The 11,920-nt window shown below is 38.5% G+C and overlaps 2 protein-coding genes across 3 annotated transcripts; one reads left to right on the plus strand and one right to left on the minus strand.

The window, feature by feature from the left end:
• The first annotated feature begins 2,726 nt into the window (after positions 1-2,726).
• On the plus strand, positions 2,727-5,361 carry LOC112199946 (protein LAZY 1). 2 transcript variants are annotated; one of them, XM_024340941.2, is made up of 5 exons: positions 2,727-2,858; positions 2,954-3,014; positions 3,392-4,182; positions 4,587-4,878; positions 5,077-5,361. In XM_024340941.2, exons 1-5 carry the CDS (start codon positions 2,853-2,855, stop codon positions 5,094-5,096), a joined length of 1,170 nt encoding a protein of 389 aa, XP_024196709.1. In that variant the 5' UTR covers positions 2,727-2,852; the 3' UTR covers positions 5,097-5,361. The 2 variants fall into 2 exon arrangements, with proteins under 2 accessions (XP_024196709.1, XP_024196708.1); XM_024340940.2 differs by having other exon boundaries at positions 2,728-2,858; positions 3,368-4,182.
• Positions 5,362-6,269: 908 nt separating this feature from the next.
• Positions 6,270-11,636, minus strand: LOC112198257 (sphingosine-1-phosphate lyase). Its single transcript, XM_024339345.2, has 15 exons — positions 11,274-11,636; positions 11,149-11,194; positions 10,631-10,782; positions 10,283-10,342; positions 9,605-9,829; positions 9,371-9,512; positions 9,164-9,214; positions 8,978-9,069; positions 8,197-8,323; positions 8,045-8,060; positions 7,405-7,512; positions 7,253-7,307; positions 7,004-7,150; positions 6,736-6,814; positions 6,270-6,623 (listed from the first exon to the last, which is right to left on the minus strand). Exons 1-15 carry the CDS (start codon positions 11,474-11,476, stop codon positions 6,501-6,503), a joined length of 1,626 nt encoding a protein of 541 aa, XP_024195113.1. The 5' UTR covers positions 11,477-11,636; the 3' UTR covers positions 6,270-6,500.
• Positions 11,637-11,920: the final 284 nt, after the last annotated feature.

Consider the following 11,920-nt stretch of genomic DNA (forward strand, 5'->3'; position numbering starts at 1 on the left):
AGCAGGAACTTTAATGAAAAATTACCTTGAAAAGGACAAACAGGGGGTCACGAGAACTTTTGGCTATAAGTTGGCCGGAAAAATATGCTTGTGACCAGTGGTGGCCCGTGGCTAGTTGGTGGTGGCCGGAACTACCCTAAATAGCTTCTGTCCCATTTTTTTGCCTGCGGTTCAGTGACTTGGGCTGCCCGTTCAGTCACTTTTAGACCAGTTCTTTAGGTTCTAGTTCTAGTTCCTGAATCCTAGCTTCGAGGTGCTACTAGTGACCTAGTTTGGCGGCTGTAGATGGTTTGGAAGGTGGCGAAACAGAGGAGGATTTGTGGCGGAAGGTTTGGAGCTTCCAAAGGCTAGTTCTGTAGTTTTACGGCCGATTCTAGTGGTTCTGCCACTGGTTCTGAACTCCTAGGGTTGAGGGCTTCAAGGCGTGCGGCAGAGGTAGAAAGGGTTTCAAGGTTTTGTATTCGGATTTAGGGTTTTGGCTTCTTGAATCAGGGTTAGGGCTTCGGCTGATAACGTGTTTTAGGAAAAAGGGATGCAAAGAACAGCAGAGAGAATTTGGGAGAATGAATTGTGTTTTCATAATAAGGGCCTCTTTATATAGAAGATTACAAGCAAAGAATCAGAGTCGTACAGGGAAACATAATCGTACAATGATTAGGATATATACGAAGATATCTGTTATTGTTCTATGGATTGACACTAGACAGATAAATCAGTGTAGCATGTAGATGGATATATACGAAGATATCTGTCTAGTGTCAAGGTTTTGATTTATCTGTCTAGTGTCAATCCATAGACTAACTCTATTACAACTTGGATAAGTCACTAAAGTTTGCACCAGACACATAAATTAGATGTCCTTAAACAATACCCTATATATTTAATAATAGTCAGTTAAGTTCATTGGAAGCAGCATACCATATACAAGTAATGATAACTTCTTGTAAACCCAAAAAAAAAAAAAAAAAAGGGAATACAACTTTAGTTATTGTTCTATGGATTGACACTAGACAGATAAATCAGTGTAGCATGCATCATTATCATATAAGCATGATTCAGCTCTCATTATCAACAGTAACCAGATTGCGATTACAGTACTGGGCATGTCTCCTGCTATTCACTAAATCTAGTCAAAGAGTGAAGTGGAATCTCAACATAGCATGTAGATGGAAATAAAACATACGGAGCCTGCCAATGTAACAGTACTACAATTATTGTGATTAGTATCAACTCCAGAAAATTTCAGACTGCTCTCAGTCAATCTAAACCAATTCAAGAGCATAGTTGATAGATACTTTTAAAGATAATCTCATCCACACTTTGTTTTGTTCATGTTATCACAGTCCAGAGAATACAGAGGCAAAAGAAAAGTAACAGATCCACAAGGTTCACATGATTCCTCATTTTCACACAGACAATTTCTTCTATAGTGAAATCTCAAACTTGTTCAATGCATCTAATTTGGTACTCGAGTAAGCTTTAATCCACTATTAAATGTGTTTGTTCTCAGTTCTCATTCATCAAGGATACATCAGATACTATTGCCTTTGTCTCTAAGCCTACAAACCCTTTCCCTTTTATCATCTCCTTACTCGAATCATGGAGATGCTGATGGGGATTTGTCCAGGAACAACGGCCCCGTTCCACATGGCTTTATTGTTGGAAAACACATTTATGATGATAATGGTAGACGTAACTAGCAAGTACACCAACATGAATGGCTAATAAAGAGGAAGGACAACTTGATCTGGCAACCTAACGCCTTAAAAACAGTCGGGATTACTCGGGTGACAAAACTTGACGCAAGGACTCTGTTTATCTTCTTTAAAGTTTATGTCAAGTGATGCTGGAAAACAATAGCATTGCCTACAAAAGCACCGAAAAATACCTGCAACTAGTCTATAATGCTGCTAGAGCTATCAGACAGAAAACATGATATGAGTTGAAATTGTGGAGTCAGACCTGCATATTAGTACTCATTTCATCAGGCTGTGAAAAAGTTGATTTTCTTCAAAGCTCAAGCAGTATAAATTGACTGCAATCAGCAAAAAAAAGAAACTAGGAAAAATTTTGACATCAATTATAAAGAAGTCACAATGTTCATGGACCATCAGCCAAGCTTTCTTAAGTTAGTACTGCACCTGAGGTGGGCTACCATATAGAATAGAGAACTCTAGTTTTTGTATATCCAATGAGAAAATATCAACTAGATTGTCGAATTATATGTTTGGCTCCATTGGGGTCCGAAAAAATATTCCCTTTAGTCCCTACTTTTCAATATAGGGCCTTTTCAACAAACACCAGGTTAAGTACTAACATTATAGACATGAATAGAAAAAAATTTACTCCGTTATCCTCTGGAGAAAGTGCATGTGCATGTGCATGAACGTGCATGTCAAAGCATGGAAAGACCAATTGCATTCATGCCCACCTGACAAACTCATTTTCAGATTTTCTTAAATTAGAAGCTCCACATTGGCAACTCTAAACACCATACCCAGATATATGTCAAATACTAGTACTATACTGAAAGAAATGACCACTTCTGCTCAAAATGTTTATAAAATTTATATACCAATTTCACACAGGAACCTTTATGCAATGACTAGGGTGGGGATACGGGACCCCCATGACATTTTGGCCACTTGATTTGATCTTGACAGACAATAGCCAACTCAAGTTTGTAACTATCTGTGTGGATCCCTCTGTCCACCTTCCTTACGAGCACCGGAGGCTTTCAGATAGTATTTGATATCTCATTCATAAATACTCATAAATATTAGACTACCAAGGAAAAGAAGCGCCTCTGTTAATTGGATCAAAGCTCAAGTTTTCTAGAAGACGATCACAAGATGAAGGTAAGAAAAGTATTCTATTCTCTTATTATCCTTGAAAGAGCATAAACTGTCTCAAATAATCTATGAGTTGATATTCTTGCATGCCTATGCTGCAGTTACTGGGATGGATGCATCGAAAGTTTCGTCAGAATAGTAATGAACCTGTTTTCCTCATTGGTAAGTTGTGTTTAGTCACATGCATCTTTCTGCTGTTTTTCCTTCCAACTGTGCTTAACCAGGATAAATTAACATGAGAGAAAAAAACCTGAGGCATTAAAACATGCATGCATTTACTGGAAGGTCATACAATTGCATGTATAAGAGGCTAAAACCTGTAGGCTGAACTTGGCTAATACAAACAAAATTGTAATCAAACAGATCAATCACAACCAGAAGACAACACAAGAACACAATTAAGACTGCCACAACCTAATAAGAACTGGTCCAAACAAGAATTTTGTAGAAGACAATACAGAATCTACAGCTTAGAATTATGTCATAAAGTTCCTTACATTTCTTTTTTGTGTCAGAGCGTTCTTGTGCATGTCTTGCAGGCCAGCCATCACTCGATGATCAACAATACTATCCAAAGGCAAACTATGGCACTAAACCCTTTAAGCAAGGCCAGAGAGACCATCAGCTTCGAAATTCTTTTGCTGGTCTAGAATCAGCTAAGGTAGATCAAGAAGATTACTATGAAGACGAATCCTCTGCTGCGGCATCTGAGCTCTTCCATGGCTTTCTTGCAATTGGTACCTTTGGCTCAGACCAAGTCATCACCGAGCCATCAACACCAACACTGCCGATGTCTGTCGAGAATATAACTGAAAAAGAGACGGAGGCCACAGAAAATGAATTGAAGCTCATAAATGATGAGTTGGAGAAGGTGCTGGTAGCTGAAGCTAAGGATGAAATTTGCAATGATTCATCTGGAAGGAACAGCCATGTTAGCAACGGAAGAAGTAGTCATGGTAGCACCATTACACTGAGTGGGAAGATGCTAGAAGTCCCAGAGAGCAATGGGATTAACGGAACTACAGTCTGCCCACTCCAGGGATATCTTTTCGGGTCAGCATATGAGTTGTCAGAAACAACAACAGTAGCGAAGAAGGAGCAGAGGACATCTCTTGGTGAGCTGTTTCAGAAGAGTAAATTGACCGAAGAGAATTATTCTGGAGCAAAACTCAGCAAGGAGGAGAAGCGAGCAGATCAGAAGGAAGCTGATAAGTCTTCCATTCATTTGATGAAAAAGAAGCTCATGAAAAAAGTGCTTCACATGAATGCTTCTTCTCGGAGCTCTGCAGCAGCTGCTGATGCTGGCTCAGCAGAAACAAAACTGAATAAGGTACCTCTAATCTAATGATTAAAGTACTTCTTTCTGGCTTATTTTGGTCTCTACCAAAAAAAAAAAAAAAAAAAAAACTGAATTTTAATAAAGTGGAAAGAAAAATGCTAGGTTAATAACATTTTAGTCCTTGACATGGACACTAATAGACAGTAAGAACCATGGAAGTTATGAACTGCCCCACTAGAATGACCCAAGGTCTGCAATACAGTCCCGTTCCCCTGGTCAGCTGACCAGGGGAACATTTTCGGTCTGCAATATGAGTGAGTACCTACAGACAATGGTTTTCGTATATACTTGCTGTTAAAGCTGTTACATCAGACATTGCCTATACTATGTACATGTTTTTTACTTTTCACCTCAAAAGAGTAATGTAAACTGAAATAATGCGGTGTGGACTGTAGATCCTTCAGATGTTCCACAGAAAAGTTCACCCAGAAAACTCGAATGCTGGGGAAAAATCTGGCAAGTACCAAAAGGGCGAAAAGAAAAAGAGAATGAGCACTGATGGGATTTGCAACCATGGAGATCAGGTCCTCCCAGATGATCAAGACATCATGTTATATCCTGAACAAGTCTTTTCATCAAAACAGAGCATGCGACGCTACAAGAGCCAATCTAACCCGCCCCAGTTTGCACTTGGCGGGCTTGATTCAAATGGGAACAAGGAGCACTGGATCAAAACTGATGCAGACTGTAAGTATACTATGCACCTTATATAACTATAGAGTATAGACCGTGTGACTGTAAATGGTAGACTGTTACAATTGCACAAATCAGAAGCATAATTTCGGATTGATTTTTCTGGCCTACTCCTCAACTATGACTACAAGCAATGTAGTAGTACAATTTGCCTGTGGTTTCTCAATCCTATTTCTGTTGTATTTGGCGTAGACCTAGTCCTGGAGCTGTGAAGAGTGATGAAAGCAAGTCGGGTTTTCGGATATGCCACGCCTGATTTTGATCAGTAAGAAGTAATTCATATACTACTACTGTTTGTAAGAGTAAGATTCTACTTATTGGTACTTGTGATAATGATCAAAGAGCATGAATGGAACCAGATAAATAAAAGAGGCAGGTCCTCTTATCTCATGGGTGAATGTAAACTATAAGATCATGTACTTGTGCTGGTGATCATATTATATGAATTTTTTGTAATCAGAATTACGACCATTATCAGATTGCTTGTAATAAACATGGATTGCAGTTTTTTTTTTTTTTTGATTGACATGGATTGCAGTTTGTATATTCCGTTGTTCAAACCCCTAATTCCAGTAAAGACTTACGAGGGTGATGAGGCTCCATTGTCTTCTATTTGCAAACGGTGTCGTCATTGTTTCTTGTTTATGCTTTGGCAGAGTTGATCAGATTTCAATCGGAATTTCAATTGCGACCTATCTTCAGGTTTTTCAATTGAAATTAGACTCCACTTAAACGATTCGAGGGGGACTGAACCCAACAACAGTCAATATACAGACACACACACACCCCACCAAGTATCTCCGCTTTTGTCCATGTTAATGAATTACTTGTAGGACTCGCTTTTGGATCATATTTTAGTTACCCGATCGTTCATGTTCTAAGTCCCTATGTAGGTGACTTCTGCATGTGTTCGACCTAATTGAAAATCAGTAAGATACTTGAGTAGATTCTGTCAATAAAAGAATCAAATCTATCTAACTGAAACCGTTTATGTTCATGATATTTATAATGATACATTACAATTATAAATGTTTTAGTAACATCCAATTTGTCATACTTTCGATGGACGGGACAAAATCAATCGAGTGCCTAAACAGAATTGGTTTGAACGAATCTAGAAAACTCTACAGTCTACATATCGGATGAGTGACCGAGTATAATGTGTTAGGAAGGAAGAAGCTGTATCGTCCATTCACGGTTTTTCTTTTCCCTCATTTGACCGTAAATCGGATTTCGATGATCAGTTGCCTGTTGCCACACGATCAAAATTAATATGCTCTCTTATTGGCACTTTCGGCCCCTTCCACATCTCCAAAGAGGGAAGTCATTTTCTCCTGTGATTTCTGTGTTGTCCTAGTGCTACAAAACTTGCAACTACATGTCTCTGTGGAAACAATTTTGGAGGCTCCAACAAGTGATGGGCAAACACTGGATTAGGGTAATGAATCCTTACATCAAATACAAGGAGCGAACATAGAGAAGTATTTTATGAAATCCAATGAATGACTATTCATTTTAATTATTACTGGTTTTCTGGTACATGCTTCTTATAACCTAACCAATGAATCTGACACGAAACACAAGTATGAGAAACAATTTCAATTTTGACAGCACCACTAGCATGTACCGTCCATGTAATTTACCAGCAATTCCTGGACCATACCTCTATCTGGCATCCTCCCTGCAGCACCATAAATGGGAGCAAGCCCTCCGCTTATGGGACCTGGATTTTCTTTGACCTGAAAAATGTCAGGGTTAACAAGGATTATATGACTTAAATAGCATTTGGTGATGTGATCAAATGCTAGAGATGGTTTAGTATTATATTAAGGAAGAGCAAGAATCACTTACAGTTTTCACAGATTCCCTTAGATCCCTCAGAAAGTCATCAAGAATTGGTACATGTTGAAGTGTCATACATATATGAATGCTGATTCAAGCATATTAAAGAAAAGAAATAAGTTCAGGATTGATTCTTAAATTAGTTTATGAGCTAACCATGAATACTGCAAAAAAACCCCATATTTGAGAGACCAGTGAGTTAAACATTCTACTTGTCATTACTCATTTGTTGTGCATGCTAAAAATAGGTGCTGTGTTTCATGCATAAAGAGCCTACCTGTTAGGTCTTTGCAATGCATTCAAATGCCAGCCTTTAGATGACATGATATCATTGACTTCAAATATATCAATAACGTTAGAGCCAAATGCAACAACTGTCATGTCTGGCCGTCCAATGATGAACAACTCGGGAATATCCTTTATCCTGCAACAAAGCGGCCATATTTTCAAATGGAACAAGACCCCTGCTCCCCATCGGCGAATCAAAGACAAATAACTCAACAAATAAGACAGGTGAAAATAATACCCCTTCTGAAGTTTTTTGGATACTTCCATGATAGACCTTGTGTTTTCCAAATACCCTACAGATTGTTGGAACGAAATGGAACAAATCATTTACCCGCCAAGAACTTGACGAAATCTTCATATTAGAAGAACCTTTGACCAATCAAGTCTTACCTTCCTCACCCAAAGCCATCATAGCTGCCCAAGCCCCCGCAATTAAGCTACCAGGTCTGCTTCCAGCCATTGTTGGGGATACATACAACCCTCCTGACCACTCCGTAACTGCAAGATGGACACAGACGACCATAAGCACAAATTTCAGACCACAAATTACAGCAATGCTCATGGTATCAAATCTATAACTTGATTCCAGCAATGAATAAAAACTTTATTCAGCTTATACTCTGTTGTCTTTACTCTTTCGTTTGTCAGGATCAATGAAAATATCCAGTTTCCAGTAGAGTTATTGCATATGAAAAGCTTCTATCATGACTGGGAGTAGTAAATGATCCAAATAACCTCCATGCTTGAAGAGGTCATGTCTCTGTCCAGCATATCTAAGATGAAGCTATTGGGAAACCAATATAAGTGGGATTTAGCACGTCCATTGTGTTGCTCCCACATTATCCGTAAACCAAAAACTATTAAACAGTAATCTAATTGATGCCATCAGGCAATCACACCACTAATCTGTTTCCATGTCAAAAGTTTATATCCTTTGACTTTTCAACAAAAGCATAATCCTTTGATTTGTCAAACCAAATGAAAAGTTCACTTTACTTGCTGGATATTGCTTGCACGTACAAAAACTTACCAGCTACAAATTGATGCTGATGACAAAAAGTCATACAAACCCAGCATTCCGATGAACCAATATGACATGAAAAGAAAAGCACATCAGGGAGGTTCTAACCAAATGTAAACCAATATTAATATCTGAAATTCTGACCAGTATAAATAGACAACCTTTCTAATGCCATGGTTTCTGTACAGAACTATGCTTGTTCCTTTAGGAGCCAACCCATATTTATGCACATCAGCTGATATTGATGTCACTCCTTTAACTGAAAAATCAAAGGGTGGAATCGGATACCTGAAAAACAAAAGGTAATAAATAAAAGATAAGAAAGTAGGTACATGCCACGTATTATTGGGAGAACAGGAAAGAATCTGCACTAGCAGAGCAATCAACAGAAAACTGGGCTACAGGCTACTCAATGCTTGGGTTTTGTAGGTCATAAAATGATGTACACAAGTAGCTTATAGATTATGTGGTCAAATGTATAAGAAAACTCCTCATATCTACTGCAGCTCTGAATATTTCTAAAGACAGGGAATGAAAAGACAGAGAGCATACACTCTCTCACATCTAAAGGTAAACAGAAAAAATGCTGAATTTATCCAAGTGCACTTGAAGATTTTCAAGTGCCCACCCCTACATGATATTACAGATTTGAGTAGCTCTAAATTTGTGTAACCCAAAGATCTAACTAAGATGATCATCTGCATTATTAAACTCCAGCACATCCTCTTGAGTACCATACAGCAAAAGTCAAGTGACCAATTCCTTGTAGTTTAATTAACTTCAAATTTCCTACGATAAATTAACTACTGCTCACTACCTTTTAGTACCACTGGTACTTAATATTTTTCAAACATTAACATTAGTCATTTACAAGGTGCATAATAAAACCAACAGCAAACATATCAGCCAAAACTATTTAAAATGAAATCAAACCAGACATACCCAAGCTTTTGAGCAAAAGGTAGTACAAATCCCCCAAGACATAGGTCGACATGGAGACAGATATCAAAGCTAGAAGCTAATTGACCAAGCTCCTGTAAAAGAAGTTCCCATTGTTATCATTTAACATCATATGCTTTTGCCAAAATCTATCCATCCTTCAACCTCCTCTGGGAAATAATAAAATACCTCAATAGGATCAACAATGCCATGAGGAAAACCAGGTGCAGATCCAACAATCTACAGCACGGACAGAGCTAGTTAGTTTAACTGGTAAACAAAAACTTGAAGTTGGTTACACAATGGGTTTTCTCTCAGGTCAAATCAAATAACAAAAGTTCAAACTACAGTCCATTAGATTATAAAGACAAAGGAATGATTACAATCATTACATACCAAAACAGTGTTTCTATTAATGAATCTTCTAATGGCTTTGACATCTGCTTGGAACTCTTTATCTACTGGGACACGCCAGAGCTTGATGTTAAAATATTGTGCAGCCTTGTCGTATGCTGAGTGAGCAGATTCAGGTATTATCCTAAGCTTGGAAATAAAATGAGTTATATAAACAACTCCAACATGCATGCTAGACCAGTATATGTGAAGAAGTGTAACTGGAAATTAACATACATTTCAGGTTGTTTAATCCCCTTCCTGGCTTTCATATAATCACGTGATGTTTTCACAGCTAGCAATATACTTTCAGTTCCTCCTGATGTCATGTTTCCACATATTTGTCCTCCAGAAGACTTTTTTTTACTTCCAAGCATTGCGGCTGTCATAGCAACCACTTCTGCTTCAAACCGTACAACACTCTGGAATACATCCATATGTAATGGATTGGTATGTGCAAACCTGAAAGCCAAAGCAAGCCACGTTCAGACAAGAGGTCAAGCCAAGTATACAGGAGAAGTGAAAAGAGTCGGAAAATGGAGAGGAACCACTTTCATCAGATACGCCAAAATGGCAACACAAGCTATAAATTAAAGCACTGTAACAGACATTCTTGAGCACGCATAACCACAATAGTATCAACGTAAACAAAGAAACGTATTAAACTTAGACATCCAAAGAAGTAGAATCACAAAGCCTGTTCAAGCTGAACTGCTAATACCAAGAATCATTAAATTTCATCCACCTTTGTGATGTGTCAGTACAACAATTTTTACCATAAACCCCAACACAAGTGTACCCTAAATTGTTTTCCGGTGCATCCCCAAATTACAACTGGTGTTTCAAAATGTTTACTATATATAGGGACATTCACAACAAGTTACATGTATCATAGATGTAAAAGATCTTACTTACATTGAGCATGCCTCATTAATTAGAGAAAAATGTCCTTCGAATTCACTTCCTCCAATATATCTGCAAACAAAAAACAAAGCTCAATGATAAAGAAAGATAAGTAAATAAATAACTGCGGATCAACACCCTTCCATGAAGGTGTTACACTTGTGCATGACACAGATACACAAAAAGTCTGAAACGCCTTTGATTGCACTGACTGTATACAATCGATGTGATCAATGACCCACAGTGATTCATGATGTCTGTGTCATCCCCACAGTTGACATATTCTGTGAAACCACACGTATCTATGTGTATGATGGGTAGATGAACATAAACAAAGAACACACAGAATTTTGAACATACACTGTACCGGAGCATTTGCCTTGCCAAGCCACATCTTTTCTTTTCTCGTCTTTCATTTGTTCCAGAACTCCCGGTCCCAACCCTGCGCCAGGCAATTCAGTTCTCCAATTTTCTCTCTTAGAGTTACCACCAGACTGTAATTTATCCACCACCTGCTTGTTCAACAACACATCCACAAAATCGAGAGAATGAGAAGCTACCATGAGATGAAAAAACCTCCCCATCTGTAATTCAAAGCTAAAATAGTAACAAAATCTGCACTTGCATACTGTTAAAAACTAAAGCGAGGGCCCCAATTCAGAAACCTTGCTACTGCTACATCCAACTCCCAATATTAAATTCAAGACTTGCACAACTTGCTGGGTGGTGGCATTTAAAGCTCATCTATGTGGTGCTCGCAGAACGAACTATTATTCCCATCTCACTTCAATTAATTAAACCCCAACAACATTACTACTATGCATCATACCAACCCCAGAAAACAAACACTAAACTTTCAAAAATTATTCTCCACGCACCTTTTGCTTCTCCGCGTCTATGTACTTCTTCACTCCGGGAACCAGCCTGAAATTAATTTTACAAAATTAACAACAACAAAAAATTTACAGAAACGAGTCGAGTCTTGTATATGAAGCTAGCTTACTTGATGAAGCTCATGAACAGCCCTAACAGAGTGGCCTTGACTCCCTTCTCCTGCACAACACTAAGCAGTGATTGAAGCGTCGACGCAACGAAGAGTCCAATCAGAGGCGTCGAAACCAGAACCAGAGGCTCGTAACCGGCCAAAAACGAATTCGCCGAAGCTCGAGCGCCGAGCAGGAACGATTTCACCGACGAAGAATCCATTGCTATGAAACCGATGAGGTGATAATATCTAAGACCTGATTACTTTGAACGTATCGCCCTTCGGCTTCGGGGGTTAGGTACTACCTTCTAATTTTGAGTGCGATTTTTGGATAATCGCAGAGGCTCTTTGGTGAGGTGTCAGAGCCGTGAGCTGAGACGAAGCGTTGAAACTGGTGCGCGTACTGCTGGGGTTGCTTTCCCGTTGAGAACGACGGTTTTTTTCTGCCGTGGCAATTTTTTTTTTTTTTGTCCTTGTCATTATTCGAGAATATCAATTTGGTCCCTCTGATTTCAGGTTGTTTTTTGGTACTTTGGGATCTTGTTGTCACGTGATTTAACATGCTATTTTTCGCCCTGATTTTGTTCATATCAAAATTTACCCTCTTCGATAATTAAAAATATCATTTTTAGTGTCTTGGCAAATTGACGAGTAAAGAAAAATTC

This window comes from Rosa chinensis, chromosome 4 (genome assembly GCF_002994745.2).
Source record: "Rosa chinensis cultivar Old Blush chromosome 4, RchiOBHm-V2, whole genome shotgun sequence".
In the NCBI taxonomy this organism is placed as follows: domain Eukaryota; kingdom Viridiplantae; phylum Streptophyta; class Magnoliopsida; order Rosales; family Rosaceae; genus Rosa; species Rosa chinensis.